The following is a 20,490-nucleotide window of genomic DNA, read 5'->3' on the forward strand; positions in this document are numbered from 1 at the left end:
GGGGATCCTGTGCCATACAGGCACCTGCTGCTTAAATAGCATGTTCAGTGGGTGTGTGGATATTTGCCGCTGGTGCAGAGAGTCCAACATCTGCTCCAAAGTTAGGACAACGCTGAGAATTTGCAGGGATTTATTTTCCAGTGGGGTCGTTTTGCAGGGGGATGTTCACCTTTTGTAAACACTGATTTCAGGTGCTTCAGGAGGAACAAACATTGAAACTCAGCTGATAGAACGGTGACAAGTGTTAATGGTGATTTTTATAAGGTAGTTACAGTCTGAAGGGTAAGATTTCTTGGAGTCTTGTAAGCTTTGTCTCCTTTCCTCTAAGCCTTCAAAAGAATTATTTCAGCTAAACTTAATAAAAGTAAAATTGTATATATCAGGTGACTTCTCCAATGGCAGGAGCACTTTCTTGGCTTAAAATGTTGCAGTCCTATTTTATGAAAGGCTTAAGATTCCCTCCAGAGGGAGTAAAGGGGAAGTGGAGGTGAAATGGTTTTCCCTTTATGAGCTCTCTGGCTGTTACAGTTCTTTGCCTAATGTTGTTTGTGTGAGTAGATAGTAACAGAAGCCATAATATCTAGTGTTTAAAATACTTAAACAAGATTTGGACTTTGGGTTTGAGGCCAACTTGGATGAATCTGCAAAGGAAAAGGCTGTCCTGGTTGCACATTCCCATGATTTCACTGTAGTTCTGTGATTGTGTGGCTCAGGGAAGGTGACTGCTCTGTTTATTTCAGGCTTACACCCTTAAATGATGAATTAGGAATTGTTGTTTCTTCATTTTACAGCTTTCATGACTGAGGGGAAAGCTGGAAAGCACAATTCCCAAAGGCTCAAATTGAACTCGGCTAAACTCCGATTTTTCATTTCACTCTTGACCTTCCAGCAGTCACAAGATCAACTCATGACTTGATCTCAGTATACATAATGTATTGGAAGGGATGGGAGCTATTTCATTGTTGTGGGCACTTAGCAACAATTGTAGGTTAAGTCTGAAAAGAGCTTTTTTTTTTTTTTTTTTAATATATTTGAAATAACTTCCTGCCGTAGGAAATGACAACCTGCTGTTGATGTGGTGATCTGAACTCCGTGACTCCTGTTACTGGGGTCAGAACCCTCACTGAAACCAAGCTCCTTCTTGGGGAAAACAAGGGAGTGGGTGTTAAATGTGTTTGATTACAGGAGGATAAAAATAATAGAGTCAAACGGGGTAAGCAGTGAACCTGGAGTCCTGCTGTGGAGGAGCAGCAGATGCCTATAAACAGCGCTTGAGTATGTCTAACCCCTGGGAACAGAGCAAGTAGAAGCTATTAAAAACCCAGACAGTAAAAAGGCAGTGGACTGAGCTGGGCTGTAAAGGAAAGGTGCTGCAGTGTCTCCAAGGCAGAGCTCTGCAGCAGCCTGACATTCCTCACTGCCTGCCTGGGCAAGGCCAGGCTGGTGAAGTTCTCCTGAGGCTTCATTCAGGTGAATGACCTGGCTGCAGCTCCAGTCAGTGGTCAGTGTTTGGGGTGGGATCTTTGCTATTGGTAAAATTCTTCTGACCAGAGCCCTTTACTCCCCTGCAGTGCTGTAAAATGTGCTCACACGCTGCCTCAACGTAGCAGGGCAGCATCAGGCATGTCCAGATCCTGGAAACTGGACACTGAACGCAGGGGTGCTGCTGTGACAGTCCTGAAAGTGTGTTTGGGTTAATAAAATAACTTTTCAGTAGGATGTTGGTGCACAGAGGTGGCTGGAGACCGAAGCATAGAGCCTTCATCTCCACTCCTGAGTGCCCACATCTCTGCACAGTCTAGGGATTGCTGTTTCAAAAGAAATGTTCTACTAGTCCCGTGGTTAGCAATTTCTAGATAGCTTCTGGTGTTAAGTTTTCTGCTGTTTATCTTTTCTCCCTGATGAGATACGGGATATATTTTGAGGTGAAGAGGAACACACAGAAAAGCCTGGCAGCAGGACTAGGAGTGGCCAGTGCTTGTTGAGCTGAGGCTCCAAAGAGCAGCAGGCTAAAATGTCCTCCAGAGAGGCAGAGAAAATAATTCCAAACAGGAGCTTAAACTTGTAGGAAGTGCATCAAGATCATCATACCTAAATGAAATGATCTGTCTAGTTCTTGACCTGCTGGAGCTGCTTAAGATCTAACACCACAGAGGCCTCTGACTGCATGGACCTGGGTCTTGCAGACAAGGCAGGACTGTGTGAAAATGCTGTTTGAACTTAAACCTGCTCTACAGAGCAGTCAAATGACCTAACAAGTCTGCACTTGCCAGCACTACTATGGAGTGAGGAGCTTTCTGCTTTGGGAATCAGCAGAATCTGCTTAAAGCTTTTCTTCAAAAGATGGAAAGCACTATCAGAGTGCAGAAAGAGAGTTCTGAAAGTGTGCCCTGCAATTGTCCTTGGGAGATGCTTGAAATGGCATTTCCTGGCAAACTCCTTTGTGCTGATGCAAAGAGGGATGGTTTGCTTTCCTATTGAGGAAAGTACTTGGGTATAGTGAACAAGGACCTAATTTCTGTAAAGATTTCTCTCTGCTAATAAAAATCCCAGCAAATCAACGCTGCAAATACCTGAAGCTGAACAACCAGGTGAAAACCATCTTGGCTGCTGAAATATTTTTTTATCCAGACCCTGCTCTGGAAGCCCAGGAGGGTTTCCGTGCCTGGCTGTAGCTGTGACCATTCCTGCAGTTTATGGGGGAGATCCCCAAAGTCCTGACATGGATCCAGGTCCTTGCTCTGGAGTCCCTGATCAAGCCAATCCCTGTTAGCTGTCTAACTCTTGGCTAACGGGACTAAGACAGAGTACTGCATAAGCAGATGCCCTGAACAATCTATTTATTACATTTATTACCTTCATAGCTATCTTCTGGCATTTTTATTAGGTTGTCTGGAGGCTGTAGAGCTGCCTGGCCTGCACATCTCTCCTGTCCCCAGACATGCTGCTGCCAGGCTGAATACACTCTTAATGGAGCATCTTTGTTAACAGTCTCTTTGCAGCATCCCAGTGTAGTTAAAATTTACCTAAAATGCACATGCATTGAGCTGTGAGTTGTGTTTACACCCACTGAGGTATTGACATTCAGGTTTTGTGTGCTCTGTGCCAAGGTTTTAAGGATTCAGCATCTTTGTTTTGCTGACAAACGACATCTCCGGGCCCGGGGCAGCAGCGGCGCTGCAGCCTCTGCTGGATTTGCTGTCGGGATCTGCCAGTTGCTTTTGGGGTTTATGTTTTAAATGGTGCCTCTATTTTCCACACCATCACTATTTTACCACTTTTGTGTGCCTTGAAACCTCTCTGGTTGCTGAAATGTGGCTTTGAGGCTGCTCAGTAACTGCTGCATGTAAACTTGGGTGAGCTGTGCTGCCTGGTGAGGCTGCTGGGGACTTCAGAGGGATTCTTTGAACTTTTATGGCCTGGCACTGGGTCGGACCAAGGTCTGTTTGCTCAGGTAAAGGTGAAGAGCCTGTCGTTCCCTCCCGGTGCCACAGAAAGCAGTTAGGTCCTGCTTGAAATCTGGGGCTTGTTAACTGAAAATATTCTCAAAAAGTGCTTGTCCTCCCCTCTTCAAGTGGGGGGCAAGAGCGTGGCGTTAAAATACAATTCAAAAAGAAAACCACACCTTTTGCAGCCCAAGTATGCTTACCTTCTGGTTTATTTTCTTTTAGTCAAAATAGTTCCTTCCAGGAGTGAACTGGGAAGGAAAGCAAATCAGATTATTGCCATGATAACAGTGGGATGTGCCAAGATGCCTCAAGGTCTCAAGCTGTGAGTAAATACCTTTGTTGTAGGAGCGGAAGACCACAGTCCGATGCAGGAGCTTATAGTTTATAACAGTGTAAAAACTGTTTTTCAGATAGTGAGTGGAATGGGTGCATATGTTTCCTTGTAGGCAACAGCCTCAGTAAATTCTGAGCCCACCTGTTGGATTTTCAAACTGAGGCCCAGTGTGAGATGTGTGTTGGTCCCTGTGAGGAGGAGGGGGGTGATTCTGTGATACCCACCTGACTGCACTTCAGAAGGCTCATTTACACTCCATGCTGAGACATGTGGGACTGCTGTGACTTTTGGAGATGTATATCATCACCATTTGGTGCTCCTGACACTCCTGGTTGTCCTTAAAGCCTCTCTGGTGTTACAGGAGGCGCTTCCCCAAACCACGCGCTGTGAGTTCTGGCAACTAAACCTCACTTGTGCTGCCTTTGCTTGCCGCAGCAGCTGCCAAACATTTACTCTGTTGGTACTTAAACAGTAGCTGAGTCTTCTAATGGGTGTGCAAGACAGTTTGATCACTCCAGATCTTGAGTAAGAGGGGACTGTGTGTGGTGTACAGGAAAGAGAGTGTTTATCCATGCCGGAGATTACTAAGCTCCTGTAGTATGAACCTTATCTTTAGAATGTGTTTCCTGAATCCATCTTTCTGTCTTTCCTTTCAGTGACAGCTCAGCCTCTCTGTGGCATTTACTACAGCTGCTTGGGGAGAGTGTAATACCGAGATAAAGAACGGTTCTGGTAATCTGCCAGCTCTGCTGACCACCAGGAAAAGTTCTGTGGGCCACACATCACGGTTATTACAGCGGGTCTGTGGCCTTCATTCCTGAATACCAGCTCTTTTATCACCAAACTCGTGAGCAAAGCTATAGAACTGGCAGTAAAATTTGGCTTTATTGGATTAGTAACAGGTATCTGCAGGGCTAGTTCACTGCGAGGTCTGTGCAGCTGTGCTTGCAACATGTTCGGTCCAGTCCGATTACATACCTGTGGATCACAATGATGTGTGAGATGACTTCAGGTGTGATCTTCAGGCTGAAGGATCAAGCAGACTCGTTCTGTTGAGTTACCAAATTACCAGATAAACATGGGGAGCTCGCTCCAAATGGGAATGCTTATGAAAAGTTTTATTTTAATTTGTCATTCTGAGCGTGTGAACAGAGAATGAGGAACAAGGCAAAGACAAATTGGGAAGTAAAAGAAGTGAGGGTGGGTCTGATCCTTCCGCTACCAAAAGGGTCTGGTTGGCCCAGAGAAAGTTCAGAACAGCTGCTCCCCTGCACTTGTGCTCCTTCTTCCAAGGGTAACAAAGGAGGGGCTGACCAGGAGGTGCCGTAAGGATTCCATACGTGCTTGTGTCTCCTGCTGAGCATGAACCAGGTGCTCTACGCTAGAGGAATCTTAAGATTCCCGTTGCAAATAGAAAGGGAAACTCCAAAATTCCCTTTCCCGGTCTTCCCTGGTAGGGCACCTTCACAAAACTTCGAAGTTAAAAAGGAATCTTCGGAGTTTTCAGTGTTTCATGGAATTCAGACACTTAAATGTATTTTGATAATCTGAGCCAAGGTTTCTGGACTAATTGCTGTTCAGCTCTTTGGGATCTTTGCATCAAAACATTCCTTTATAAAATCAAGGGGTTGTTCTTTTTCATAGGTACTGAAATAACACTTTACCTATTCTATGATTTCACATGTCATTCAGGCATGTTTCCTTCATGCTGGACTTAGAGCAGTGCTGTAGCAGCTTGCAAGGGTCTGGATTAACTTTTTAGTGGCAAGATGATTGCAGGGAGTTTGCACTGTAGTTTTTTTTCATCTGAAGAGCTGGTTTCTTAAAGCTCCTCTGGAGCTGCTTGAATGCATGTGGAAGGCAGCTCTCCAGAAAGCGGGAGAAGGTGGCCGTGGCACAAGGTGTTTCAGCAAAAGATGTGTCTCAGCATGTTACCCCTGTCCAACAGCGGTGCTGCTTGTTGAGACCGGAGATTGCTGCTTGTGTCCCTTTCCCTGCCCCTGGTGGCACCGCTCGGGTCTCTTCAGTCGTCTTTGCTTCAGGCTCTGTAAAAGTGGTGTAATTGAGCATTGAGCTCTTTGTGTCAGACCCTCTAAGATTTATTGATAAGTAAACTATACAGTGATTGGATGTGGGGTTGGCGAGGGAAGGGTTTAATGAAGTGATAATATTGCAAAATAGGTGTTGAATTCTCAGCTGAGCAGCCTAATCATCGATGGTGATGGGCAGCTGACCAAACGGGCTCTAAAAGCAGGGGTTTGTTCTTTCAGTGATGCTTATCACCCTACCCCTGTACTTGTCTGATTTCTTTGCTCAGGAACTGGAAACAGAAATACTCTTTGACAGCTTAAATAACCAAATTTAGAATGTGGCTTCCTGTTCTGACTGGTTCTTCAGGATTCAAGTACAGTTTTGCGTGCTTTCCCTGTTCCTGCCTCCCCCTGCTTTTTTTTTTTTTTTTTTCCATTTGTTTTAACTAGATATGGGCTCCTTTTTAATTACTTGGTTAAGTTTCCCTGGCTCTGTGCAATACAGCTGGTGGATGTAAGCCCTGCCTTGGTGGGTGGCATGTCTCTTAATCACTGGGAAAGCTTTGTTTCTGCACTGTACTCAATCTCGCTGGGCCCTGCATGCATTGGCTTGTTTATGATCGCTGCTGCTGAAATGGCTTCATGTTGTCCTGATAAATTGGACTGCACAATACAGAAGGCTTTGTCTCCCATGCTAAAAACATCCAGGAGACTTTTGATAGATTTCCCTCCAAGGTGGGGAGGCAGCAGTAGCAGAGCATGAGAGGTGCTGCTCTCAGCCCATTGGTCTCTACCTGTTTACAGGTTTGCTGCACTAATTTAAGGCTCTGGCCGGATAAATCATCTGTTTGGACCTTATTCCACTCAGACTCATCTGTGGACTCGTCTCTGCTGAAAGCCACGTGTCCCCAGAGCAAAAGGATGAATTAACATCCCACCAAAAAAGCAGCGGCATCAGGTCCTTTGACCCTCAAACAGGGTCAAAGTGCAGCACCAGATTTTTCACAGCGACCTTTTCTTCCCCATCAGAGCTGATGCCCAGACAGTGCCTTTGTGGGCCAAGATTGAGTGTAGCTCCGGTGAGGAGCACTTGGCCCCACCTCTGCACACGGAAATGAACTTGCTACCTCTGCTCCCCGGCGGTGCCTGTGCGAGACTCCAGGCTCGGCTGCGGGCAGAGATGTTGGTTGTTTTCAAAATTCTGTAACTTTTCACAAACGTGGCCGGAAACAGCTGCTGAACGGTAAAGAACAAACTTCCCGTGTGTGCAGTAAAGGTGGCTGAGCAGGCACGGCCGTAGCACCTCTCTCTGTATGGAAAGGATGTGCTGGGGGTGAGGGGGAGGTTTGTTATCACAGCAGCTTCACAAGTTGTTGTGTTTTTTTTTTTTTTTCACAATCCCCTGAAAACATGGGTCTGGGTTCTGCACTGCCTTATCTGTGACACTGATGCGAATGATTGAAGGCAAAATTCCTATGTCTGACAGCCTCCCACTGTCCCCTTTACCTTGAACATGACTAATGTTACTACTGTAGTACCTCCCACAGTTGGAAGGAGAGAAGAACATTCCTTGCTTTTGCAGAGAGTACCTGGACTTCAGTCAAAACTGATTTAAAATAATGCCCAACCCTTCAGACCCACTGGAATAAGTTTTTAGAGAGACTGTGTTCATTAGAGCTCTTCAAAGGGAGAGAACTGACGGGACCAGAGAAAGTCTTGCTGGTAGATGTCCTCTGAAATGAAAAGAGGTCACCAGGCCCCAGTGTAGACTAAGAATTGAACATGCCTAATAAGACTATCATGCTCCAGATTTAATCATCTTAACACGTGAGCAGGCACTCAGCAAGCCCCTGTTGGGATAGGAGTGGGTGGAACAGGGTGACACCCACACCTTTGTGTGGTCTGACAAGAGGCAGCAATTCAGCCTTAAGCTGTTGATCTTGGATGGAAACAGAAGCTTGATTAATGCCCTAACTTTGCGTGTGGACTGTGTGCACTGACAGGACTCGGTGTCCATCTGTGAGCATGCCTTCTGCAAGTGTCAAATCTGTGCGTGCCAGCGCCAAACCTGAGCAGAGCCCTTCCTCGTGACCTGTGGACTGAGGCCTGGGCTGTACAAGGAGAATCCCATTAGTGAGCTGCCAGTCCTGTGCAGGACACAGAACACTCTCTTACATCACTGCAAGATCAAAATGTGCCAGAATGCACACGAAAAGTGGAGTAGCTGAACTTGCTGGTGCAAGCTGCTGTGACTCTGCAGCTTTGGGATGCAGACACTGGGGGAGATGATGATTGTATGAATAAACAATATATTGTCAGCCTTGGTGTCTGCCAGACCAAACACTACAAATCAGTTGGGAGAGGTTTGTGCATGTGTTCTCCTTCCACTCCCTTAAACTTTTCTCCGGTGGCAGCTCGGGTGGCTTTTCCTCTGCTCCCTCCTCCTGAAGTGCCTGTTCAGACATCCCTAACACTCTTCACTGTAGTTTTTTTTCCATCGTGCTTCCTTATCTGGTTCTAGCTGCCGGAGTGGCTGTTAGTGTTGCAGAGGTTTGGGGATGGGTGTTTTTACAGCGTGTTTCACGTGCTGCATGCAGCTGTAGTTTATTAGTGTGTGGTGTTCAAAGGTTAAATGGAATCCTCTTGCCCCACAAGCCTTGCGAGTCCTGTGCTGGGTGTTCTGCAGGGCCCTGCTGATCCTGGGACCTCCTGGGGAGTGTGAAACGCCGGCTGAACTCGGGCAAGCAGTGCCCTTTTCCCTGCAGCAAAGTGTAATTTCGTGTACTGGGCTGGGAAGCAGTTGAGACCCCAGACAGGCGTATTTACAACTTGTCATACAGTGATTAATGGCCCTGCTCACATGCTCTGTTGCGGCACCGCGGTGATTTAGGCTGCTACCTGTCATCACTGCAATTTCGTGCACTTTACATTCCTCATGTATCTGTCCCAGCAGAGTGCACCTGCTTCCAGCAAGGAGCAATGTCTTGTCTGTCTTGTGACCTGCTGCCTTCAGCTCCCCGTCTTGTGCCTGCCTGCCCCTTCTTTCTGTCTGCTCCTTGCTCCTGCCTGCTGGGAGAGCAGATTTTTTGGGTCAGTATTTTTGCTCATGTCTAAATGTAAGATGCAGCTTTGACAAAGAAATAGTGATGTTCCCTAAGTCTGATTTTAAAAAGCAAAATATGAAAATAACACGGAATTTGAGGTGCTGGAGCATGTCCAGAGAAGGCAACGAAGCTGGGGAAGGGTCTAGAGAGTAAGCCATGCGAGGAGTGGCTGAGGGAGCTGGGGGTGTTTAATCTGAAGTAAAGGACACTCAGGGGAGACCTTCTTGCTCCCTACAACTGCCTAAAAGGAGGTTGGAACAAGGTAGAAATTGTCCTCTTATCCCAGGCAACCAGCAACAGGATGAGAGGAAATGGTCTCAAGCTGTGCCAGGGAAGATTCAGGTTGAACATCAGGAGGAATTTCCTCACAGAAGGGGTTGTCAGGCATTGGAACAGGCTGCCCAGGGATGGGGTGGAATAGTGGATATGGGGAACACCTCCCTGGAGATGTTAAAGAAACAACTGGACGTGACACTTAGTGCCATGGTCTAGTTGACAAGGTCGTGATCGGTCAGAGGTTGGAGTTGTTTTCCAGCCTTAATGATTCTGTGATTCTACACAGATGGGCAGTGGGAACTGAAGTGTTAATCTCACTAACATGCACCTGAAGGCAGTGCCAGTCTCAGACTGCTTTTTCAATCTTTATGGCACAAAACCAGCTTCAAATACCTTTCATTAGTGCAGATTTCTATCTGTGAACTTCTTTGAGGATTTCCTACTTGTGTTTTCCAAAAGTTCATAAAGAAAAAAGCTGGTGATATTTCTATTGTGTGGTCTCCTGGCATATGGGCATGCAATGTGTGATTGTATTAATCCAGGACTAATTCATTTACAAATCTTTTATCCATATGTTATGAGTAGCTGCTTGTAGTTAATCACTGCACTTGTTTTCAGCAGTTTTTAAGGGCTTGCCTTGTAATGTTGCGTGTAAGAAATCTGACGTGTCTGGACAGTATCTAAGTACATTTAGTCTTCTACAATGCTTGAATAAAGCCCTTAAGTTATTAATTAGAATAGAACAGAGGTTCTGGGCTTGTTTTTCAGTCTGTGAATGTGTGGTATGCGTTACTACTGAATATGAGGTTCTTGCCAGTCTCTTGACCTCTGGAAGGATTGAGTTACCCTCCATTTCTCTAATATCCCCATTTTTCCATTGCTTCCTGCAACCGACTTCATTCCTGCCTAACAAAATGATTTTTTTTGGCACTGCAGCAAGCTGGCACTGCATTTTCTTTACAGCTGTGAGGCACCATTACCAGAGCTGCGCTCTTGGCTATATAAGATGATGTTGCTTAAATTAACGCATCCAAACCATATCCTAGCAAAACCTGCAGAATCACCAGTTCCACTGCTTTGCGCTTTTCCTGGGAGTCCCTGAAGTGGGGATGGTTGAGACCTTTTGGACAAGTGTCTGTCCTGCTCCTGCCAAGTCTCAGACCCAAAGCAGTTGCCATCACACTGTGTTGTTTTTTTTCACCCCCTCTCTGCTTCTCTAATAGTTTTAGTGAATAGTTGGAAATAAAGCTGATGAAGCTTTTGGGCTTCCAGCTCTGCTGCCTGATCCCAGAGGCAGCTCTGCAGTGATGCCTCGGTATTTTCTTGCTCTTCAGTAGATGTCATTAACAAGTGCATGTGTTTAAACTGTCATCTTCCCTTGCCAGCTCACTTGTGCCTCCTTACTGGGCCTGTGCCACCCCCAGCAGATGACTTAAGGCTGGTGTATCGTGTTCCTCTGTGCTGGGATGTCCTGCATTCCTATGGGAAACAGAAAACTGAGCTTGCTTCCAAGGCTTCTCGGCTGTTTTCCCGCACTGTGGGTGCAGGGGCTGGCGAATGCCGACGTGGGGTGGGCAGTGCAGGGTGGGATCGAGTGCGCTGCCCCCCGGCTCTCCCCAGTGGAAAACTGTATTAAGTTTCCCTCACGCTGCAGGATCTGAATTCCCAGCAGCCAGAGGACAAGATTTTTTTTCTAAATAACTTCCTTTCTTCCTTTTCTCTTGAGGGGTGATGGAGCTAAAGATTAAACAGCATTGAAAGGCAGCTGCTTCTCTTCTCCTTTGGCAGAAAACGAGTTGCCGCGTTTCTGCATATGAAAGTTACTGCCAAGAACTCTTTCCTCCGACTCTTGCAGGAGAGAAATTAAGGTCGTTTCCTAAGCACCCGAGTTGTCACTGCCTGCCTTTCGCAAAACACCTTTTGATGTGCTGCTGCTACAAACCCGCTTTCGGAACGTACAGCCTCCCTGGCCTAGATCTGGGGGAGAAAACAAGGGGAGAAAGGGAATGGAGAACAAAAAACTGGCACACCTGACACCCGAATCCCCGTCCCTGAGCGGAGCGGACCACCCGCCTGTCCCTGCTCCCTGTCCCCCCCGCCTGTCCCTGTCCTGCTTGTCCCGATCCTGCCTGTCCCTGCTCTGTGTTCCCGGCCCACCTGTCCCTGTCTCGCCTGTCCCCATCCTGCCTGTCCCCGTCCCGTCTGTCCCCGTTCCGCCTGTCACTGTCCCGCGGGTCCCTGCTCTTCGTTCCAGTTCTGCCTGTCCCTGTCCCACGAGTCCCCATCCTGCGTGTCCCTGCTCCCCGTCCCCGTTCCCTGTCCCGCCTGTCCCTGCTTCCTGTCCCCATCTCGTCTGTCCCTGTCCCCGCATGTCCCCGTCCCGCGTGTCCCCTGTCCCGGTCCCCGCAGCCGCCACGTGCGGGCCGTGGGTGTGTCCGTGGGCGTGTCCCGGCCCCGCCCCGCCCCTCGGGCCGCGCCTGCGCGCTGGGCGGGGCGGGGGCGGCGCGGCGGGCGCGGGGCAGAGCGGGGCCGATGCCGCGGGGCAGGGGCGGCCGCCGCGCCGGGGAGCGATGATCCCCTACTTCTCCGACAACGCCGTCATCTCGCAGGGCGCCATCGCCCAGATGTGAGTACCGAGAACACGCCGCTGAGCCTCCCTCCCCTCTGCTCCCCTGCACTCCCCTCCCCGGGCGTGCGGGGTTGCCGCCTGCGTTGCCCTCTCCCCGCTCGCCCCTCTCTCCCCTCTCCTCACTCTCCCATCTCCCCGTTCTCCCCACTCTCCCCGCTCTCTGTACTTCTCTCAGCCGCACGTTGCCTCCGGGCAAACTTTCCGCTGCCCGCGAAGCCGGCAGCGCTGCCGGGAGGCGGCGAGAGGCACCGGCACCGCGGGGCGGCCGCTGCTCGCTCCCCGCTCGCTCCCCTGAGTTATTTGTGTTTTGTTTTTTTTTTTCACTAAAAGTACTTCGGGTCCCATCCGAGCGCCTCGAAAAGTGTTATACAGGAGCTGACCGGGAGCTCCGGGCTGCGCTTCCTCTCGCCGGAGCCGCCGCTTCCCCGGTGCGGGGCCGGTGCGGGACCCCCAGCCAGGCTGGGCGCTGAGAGCGGGGGTGCCGCCTTCCCCTGCCCGTGTGCCTTGGCCGTCTTTTGGGCTTAAAGCAGAGATTAGCCCCTTTATTTGATCTCTTGGCTTATCGCAAGGCGGCAGAGAGGGACTGCGGGGCTGGGGTGTTGCAGGTCTGAGACCTGACACGCAGCACCTGCGGGTCACAAGGCAGAGCGACATGAGCCTGGTGCCAGTTTTTGAGTGCTGTCAGTCTTGGGCAGCTCTGACATGCAGACTGTCTCTTTGCCCCACACTTAAGCCTCTTGGAAAAATCAGTCTCCCCAGCTGCACACCCCCCCTTTGAAATGCAGATATGAATAATCATTTAATTTATAGACAATTAATAGCGACTGCCTGAGTGGCGGGGTTTGGCTGGAAGGATTAAGGAGGGAAATGGCAGCTATGGGGTGGTAGATAAGGCATTCAGAGAGATAGTCGCTGTGGTCTAGCCATGCTTGATATTTCTTTAAAGAAGCTGGCAGACTATTTTATCTCTTGGAAACATCATGAAAGACTTCAAGATAGTAGGATAAATGCTGGGTCCCACCTGGAACTGTGTTCTTGTTGCAGGAAGCTCCTGCTAGAATTGCAGCTGCCTTGCCCTTACGAGGTCTTTAGTAGATATCTCTGCTTATGCTTGATATGGAAATGAGTCCCCGGACTCTGTTGCCTCCTTTGTGAGCATTAGCAATCACTGCAGTAGTTGGTAATCAGTTTAGTTAAGTCTCTCTGAGCCTTTCATACTCAGCCCAAAATGTTTGTAGTTAGTAATTTCTTTCCGCTCACCGTGTTGCCTGTAAACACCACGGCTTTCCCTGCGGTTGCTGATAACGTGGGTTTAACAGGGATGTACCTGAACTGTTCTGTGGAACGAGAATGCAAACTGAATACACCCTGGGCTTTGGGAAGCAGCAGTAATTCTGGAATTCTGGATGAAAACCCAACGCGCTCTAGGCCGGAACGTTTTCTTAGAGCTCTGGGTGATTTACCGAGCTAGAGCAGGTAGCCAGGTAACAATTTAAGTGCTTTTAAGGTGTTTGTTTTATACACCACTCAAACACTTAACCCGCGGTTGGAGACTGTACGGAAAGGGATCAAAGGAAGGGGAAATACTGCTTGTTTTGCTCCCTCCGTCGCTCGGATCCCTGTGCTGGTGGATCTTGTGGTAGTTTAAATGGCCACTGGGTTGGAAGGACCACCCTTTCCTTTTCTGGGGAGAGAGATAACAGAGTTATCACAGGAGCTTATGCTGTCCTTTGCCTTCTGGAAGGGAAGATTAATAAGCATGAGAATGACAGAGCTTTTGGCCCACTCGTAAGTGTTCTCACAAGGCTGAGCACCGTATTAATATTTTGCTGGTGTTCTTAATCAGGACGGTGCTGCGGCTTTCGGGCTGGTGAAATAAAGGCCAGTTTTTAAAGTTTATGCTCCTAATGACGAGTTCACAAAGGCTGATTAATATTGGATGTCCTTATTTCATCGTGGGCAAGGCCTAAAAATCCAGATTTAGTTGTTCGCTATGCTAAAAATGTGTTCTCTGTGGAGTGGGAAGGGCAGTGGTGACCCAAACATTATCAGAAACTTCTGTTTCAGTGTATTCTTTAGTAGATGTATTTGGCTGATCAGCTCTGACTTTCAGAGATCAGCAGAAATTACTCTTGTGTTGACGCTTTTAGACAGTAATGTAGTCAGCTGGTCTGGGTCTAATTCATTTCAGGTTCACAAGGATTCAAATAATGTCCGGGAGACTTGTGTTTATCAAAATGCTCAGAATTTATGGTTGTAACTCATTCCAGAAAGTCTTGCTACTCTCCTTGAACCTAGGGAGAATTCTACTGGTTTACTTGTGTGTAGGATTCAAAATTTGATTTGACCTACTAAAACTCTAAGGCAACTGATGGAAAAGATAGAAGGAAAAAAGCAAATCTTCAGACAGTCTGCAAATACCAAAGAATTTTTAACAAGAAACGTGGAGAAATTACCATGGATCAGTTCTTCCTGCCTAGAGTTGCTTCCTCTGCCTCTGGCCAAGGTTTAGTTATTTAATTCATTGCTGCTGTCCCTGAAGTGGTTTTTCCATGTCCCTCTGATAATCTGAATTCCTCTGTCACCCAGTTTTCCTCTCTTACCTCAGTGGCAAAGCAGGGTGACGCAGCAATCAGGGCACACTCACTTGGGATTTGGGAAGACTCAGCTCTTGCTCCCGCTGCACCACGTCCTTCCTGTGTGACCGTGGCCGAGTTCCACCAGGCCATGTCCAACCTGGGAGCGGGGCCTGAAGGTGCAGAGGGGTGTTTTGAACCTGAGGATGAACCACCTCACTTCGGTGCCCTCGTCCCCCTGGCATTTTTGGGCGGTTTTTTGTTGTATTTAAATACTTCTGTCCCTGCTCCCCATCTGCCAGGCCTGAGCCCTCCCTGAGTGCACATCAAGCACATGGTAAAGCTCTCCTGTGCTGTTTACTCCTCCATCCTCCAACACTCAGGGGCCAGATGGATCTAAATACTTGAATATGCTCACTGCTTTCCATGGTTCTCGTGCTTGCAGCATAGCAGTCTGTTTTCTATTATAAGATGTTAACTCATAGTTTTTATAAGTATTTTAAACTTGGGAGGGGGGAAGAAGAGAGAGTAGGCAGTTTCTTCACAGTGTGTGGGTTTATCGTGGAGCTCTTAGGGAAAAAAAATAAACCCCACAAGTTAAACAGAATTATTTTCAGCAGTAGGTAGCCATAAAATGTCCTTGCAGACTTGGCTTAGCAGCCTGTTGCTCCCTCCCATAATCAGTTTTCTTCTAAGTGACAACCCTTCCGAGTAGTGTGAAGGAACAACACTTTACAGTGTAAGAGGAAGTTCCAGGCTGTGCAGGTAATTACAAACCGTACAGTAAATTACAACACCGGCTAATTCGGGCTCATTGTGTTGCCACCTCAGTGTTGTAACCTGTCTTTGTGCCCGGCCTGCTTGGCCCTTGTCCTCCCCCACCCCTTTCATTTACCTCTGTCGAGCAGCCGTGGCCTTTATGTCAGGACATTTCGTGACCACCTAATCTTGAATTGTGCCAAGTGCCGAGTCAGGAACTTAGATAGGTGTGTGGCTGCTGCTGCCATTGTTTGGAGAGCTGTTTATTTATTTATTTCTCGTATGGGAAACCTTTTTATCTCCTTACAATGTTATTGCTGCCAAAAACCTTGACCGCTCAGCAATTAGAGCGCAATCCTCTGAGCGGTGTGTTATTGGAAATCTTTAATTGCTTCTGTGCTGCTGTAAAGCGCTGTAGCTTTGTGAGTATTTTACCATTGTGCTGAGAGTCAATGATATTTAAGAGCTGAGCTTGGAAACTGCTACTCCAAGGACTGGAAGATCAGTAAGAGTGATTCCAGTTACCGCTGTCGCTTCTTGCTAAAGTTGCCTTGAGAGCTGAGGGTCGCTCTGGTTGGAGGTGCTTGAAATACAGAAAGCAGTTGATCAGCTCTTCGTCTCATGCAGAGGCTGGTAGGATCAGGAGGGACTAGAACAGTTGTGTTCTCCATTTAGGCGTGCATTGTGTGCTCAGGGTTTGGCTGCAGAGGACAGGCTCATGCTCCATCAGGGGTGTGATGGGAATGTGCAGGCAGGGGAACCTGACCCCTTACCCTTCCTGCCCACCCCTCCACGCAGCTGAGCTCACCCAGCACACTGGATGGGCTTCCTGTTGACAGAGCGGAGTCGTCGGGGATTTCTCATCCTTATTATTTCTTTGCTGCTTGTGATAACACAAATGCAGCGCTTAAGAGGCCTCTTAACTACCCACTGATTACTAAAAACTCAGATAGGTTGAGGTATTTGGGTAAAAGTAGTATGGTGTGTGCAGAGTTGATCATTAACTAAGCCAGGGCTGTATTGTTCATAACTCCTTTTCCTGTTTGGCTTTTCCTTTTATTCCCCTGGAAGCTGTGGGTATTTGTCTCACAGACCCTTCCTGGTAGGGGTTGGAAGAGAGACAAGAGATGGTTATCGGACATAAAATCAAAACCAGTGTTCCAAGGACAAACCCCCCACACCACCACCCCCTTTTTTAGCAATATGTTTTAGTTAGGAAGCCCACGCTGCTGGGCTGCCAAATTAATGTTTTAAAAGGCTGTGAATGGTGGAGTTGCCTCTGAGGTTCTGTGTTGTCTGGAAACATCTGCAGATGTTCCTGTCTCTGGAAATGCTTGGGATTTTTCAAAAGACCTCAAAGCAGAAGGACCCCAGTGAGATTATCAGCAGAAAAAGACCTTTAGGGGCCAGTGAGTGGGCTGGCTGGGATTTTTTTGCAGGTCTGTACTTCCTTGTAGCTTTATTACAGAGGCCTTGATTAAAATATTGCTTCATTGTTTTTTAAATAACTTCAGGCTAACCTTCTTGAAATGTTGCTTCTAACTAGTATTTGTGGGGTCAGAGAAAGTTTAAAATTCTGCATCCCATTCTGCAGTAGGCCATGAAGAGCTGTTGTCTCCTCTGCATTGGTCTGATAAACAGCATTCAGATTACCAGCCTGTGTGGGCTTAAAACTAGTTCAGCAAATATTTTTTTCTCCAGTGTAATGGATGTCATGTGTACAGAGCAAATCTGCAATTTGAGTTTCCAGCCATGGTGTTTCATAGCAGCTGGTTGAATGCTCTTATTTTCACAAACACATGGAACAAAACTCGTTCCTGTCCTTAATTGTGAATGCTTGTGCCTTTACTGAAGTATTCTGAAGACACCCCTTCGCTTTTCATGTGCACCTGGGCCAGAGCTTGAATTCAGCAGCTTGGGAAGGAACTGGAGAGAATGGCAGTAGTTGTTCTGTAGCCACCTGCTGCTGGGTTGTGTGGGATTAACCAAGTGTTTTGTGACAGACAGGAGCTTTCTGGTTCCAGAACATCAGCCTGTGGAGGAGGGAGGCTGGGGGGAAGAAAAACCTGTGGAGGTAAATGATAAAATTAAGAGAAACCCCAGAGTTGGTTTCTGGGGGTGACACAGGAACCCGGCCTGGGAGATCTCTGTGTAGGGTTGGGACTTCTTGGCCTTGGCAGTTGTCTAAATTTGGGCATTTCTAGGTACTTTGAGGCCACAGGCTCCTCATTCAGTGCATATTCCTGTTTATCCAGTACTTATCTGCCCCTCATCAACATCCAGTTCAGCCCTTTGGGCTCTCTGGCTTTACTTGCAATAAGCCATTTAAGCAGTATGCTGTTGCTCAAAACACCTTTGTTACAAGTAGGCTAAACCCAGACTGCTGAACCAGAAATGATTTTAGTCCTTTCTTTTAAACAAATGATCTTTGTCACTTATTAGCCAAGTCCTCCTTTTGTTCCCACACCTCTCCCAGAGGCTCAGTGAGCTCCATCCTGTCCCACCTCCGGGGCTGCCTCCTGCCCGGGGATCTCCTCGGGAGCGCCCTGGGTCGGTGTCTGGATCACCCTGTTAGACTTGCAGCTTTTCAGGGGAACAGTGCAGATCTGTCACACCTGGCTGTGGCAGGATGGCTCTTGTGGAGGCACCGAGCTGGATCCGAGTGAGTTCATCCCTGGGTCCAGAACTGTGTCGAGGTGCCCGGCGTGGGCCAGGACTTGTCTGTACAGGGGTGTTACTGTGTGTAATGAGCTGTGCTGGATTTCCTCTCTCACTGTGACTTGTTTGCCAGCGTGGAGAGAATTAATTTGCTCCTCTGAGCCTCTTGTTGCCCTGCAGCGTCTGTTCTTGCAGCATCCTGAGGGGTTGCTTTGGGGGCTGTTCCCTGTGCCTTGGCTCAGGTGACAGACAGGAGTGGGAGGCCCTGTTCTGAGTGTCTTGCTGATGTTTTGTGAGACTCCAAATGGCAGGTGAGACTGGACTAGGGTAATTTTTATTAGCAAATGATAAATTTACCTTTGTCAGGTCATAATTTAAGGGGGAGCCTCATTTGCACAGTGGTACAGATGGGAAAAGCTGTCATGAGCCTTACCTTTGTCCTCCTGTTAGTCTCCTGCTTGCTTTCTGCAACTCCATGCTGAATTAAAATGAACTCAGAATTGTAGGGGGGGGGTGTTCACTGGGGATTTTTGGTTGTTTAGTTTGTTTGGGTTTTTTTAGGGCTCATTGCACGGTGGTGTGTGAAGAGTTTGTCACCAGCTTTGTTATTGTTAGGGTTGGTTTGTTTGTTTTTGGGTTTTGTTGTTTTGTGGGTTTTTTTCCCTTTATTTGCTTTGTAAAAGAGACAGGGAAATCAAAAAACAAATGCAAAGTGGAACAGCTGCATTCCTTTGTGGTGCAAAGACCGAAAGCCAGTTAGTCTAAATAAAAACAAATCGTTTGTCAGCACCATTTCTACCCCTCCTGTTGGTTTGCCACAAGGAGAAAGTTGCAAGAAAGCAAAGGAGGATTATCCATGTGCCTCCATGGCGAGCAGGGGTAGTATCAACCTCCATCCCAGAGGTGGGTGATGGTACATTCAGCATTTCAGAGGGCAGGGTCTGCTCAGCAGGACATCAAGGAGATGGAACAGGCCATCACCCAGGTTCCCAGCACAGTCACCACAGCAGAACCCTGACACCCCTCTAATCTTCCTGATATTTTTTTTTGTCCTTAGTTCCTTCAAGTGCATCGTGATATGCTTTATGAGAGGCTCTCTAGCTTGAAATTCAGCAAATATCTATTTTGGAGCCTCTTTAAAAGCTGTTTAAGAGCCTTTTCCCTAAAGTACACTATGTTCTCGTTAGAGACTTCTCTGGATCTGTGTTACACAGCAGTGTTTAGTATTCTGTTGGTCTTTCTGCTTTAATGTGTGGTTTTTAAAGGGGTTTCCATACTTTTAGGAAACATGAAGACCTGAGTTAACCACAGAAAATTGGCTGCCAAACTGCTTAAAGTGCTAATTCTGCTGAAATTTAGCACCTGACTTTTGCAGGGATAAACACATCTGGAATCTCTACTCTTCGGAGTTCAAACTCCTGTAAAATAAAACTTTAAATAATGTGTTTTCAATCTGAGTCTTAGTCAGCAAAACCTTGCCGAGTTTTTATGTTGAAACTCTTTAAGATGCATTTTGAAGTAAAGCACTGAGAGTCGCATTAAGGTGCTAAAAGAGTTGGTTAATTTGCAGCTGTGCTGAGGAATCACAAATGCTGAACTGTGGGGTGATGTTTCAAAATGATGCACGTTGCTGTGTCTCCTTTAATTTACTTTTTTTGTGAGCATACACCACGAAGAGTGGATGGTTCGAACAGTACTGCTTCCCTGCTTTTATTTAAAGTAGCTGTATAAAAACATTGCAACTCTTAAGAATGGTTTGAAGACGTTTCCTTGTCTGCTGCATCGAAATCTCCCAGTTCCTTTTGCCTCTTGGGCTGCCCTTCAGTTCAGCCTTTATTTAAGCTGGGAGATGCTGTGCTGCTCTTAGACATCCCACAGTCTGTCAGCTTCTGTTTAAAGTGGTGTATGGTGAGTGATTAATGGAAATTATTTCGGGAATAAAGGACTCCTGGTAAGCTGATCCCTATTCAGAGCACCGAAAGAAAAAAGCAGAGTCACAAGGGATGTTGTCTCCAGGAAGAACTTGTGACATCCGCGGGGGGAAGAGTTGGATTGGAAAGCGATGCTGAGTTTGCATTTTGGAAGGCATCATAATTATATCTCATGGTCTGATTGGGAGAGCTTTTCCTGATGGCTCCGGAGGCTGATTGTCACTGACACCAGCAGGATGTTGGAGTGGTTTTTGTGGCTGCTGCTGGGGTAGGTGTGCTGTGCTGGGGGTGTGCTCTGAGTCCCCAGAACAGGCAGCCTGTCCTTAAAGCTTGAGGGACCTCATCCCCTGGGGTGCTGGGTTGTTTAACCCAAAGGGATGCTGTGTTTATTCTTCGGTTTGCAACTTTAAACTGAGTCTGAAGTCTGTATTGACCTTGCTTGTGCAAAGTACTGTCCTTCTGAGCGTTGCCTTGGATTGAAGACACGGAATCCATTAAACTATTCCAGCTATAAAGTTGGATCCTTTGTCTTTGATGTTTTCTCACTTCTAACTGATTAAAATTTCAAGTTATTATTTACAGCCGCGTTAAATTTTGTATTCCATTAATTGCAGCTTCCCTATTCCATAAAATGAGGTTGCTGGTGTATTTGCCAGGGGGAGCAGATCAATAGCCCAATTATGGGCTGTATCAGCACAACAGGTAAAGCTCCCTGTGACTTCCAGTTTCAAATCAAAACCCATT

The 20,490-nt window shown here is 47.4% G+C and overlaps 1 protein-coding gene across 3 annotated transcripts in view; it reads left to right on the top strand.

Moving 5' to 3' along the window:
- SSH2 (slingshot protein phosphatase 2) overlaps positions 1-20,490 on the top strand; it is a 91,218-nt gene that overhangs the window by 29,634 nt on the left and 41,094 nt on the right. Inside the window, exon 1 of one of the 3 annotated variants that reach the window (XM_027891527.1) lies at positions 11,725-11,819. The exons of the other annotated variants lie outside the window; for them this stretch is intronic. Within the exon in view, the coding sequence (XP_027747328.1) occupies positions 11,764-11,819 (56 nt within the window). The 5' untranslated portion in view covers positions 11,725-11,763. Of the gene's footprint in view, positions 1-11,724; positions 11,820-20,490 lie in introns of those variants that run through there. 3 annotated transcript variants of the gene reach the window in all.

This window comes from Empidonax traillii, unplaced genomic scaffold (assembly GCF_003031625.1).
Source record: "Empidonax traillii isolate 1590-97213 ecotype Southwest subspecies unplaced genomic scaffold, ASM303162v1 scaffold322:size1131127, whole genome shotgun sequence".
In the NCBI taxonomy this organism is placed as follows: Eukaryota; Metazoa; Chordata; class Aves; order Passeriformes; family Tyrannidae; genus Empidonax; species Empidonax traillii.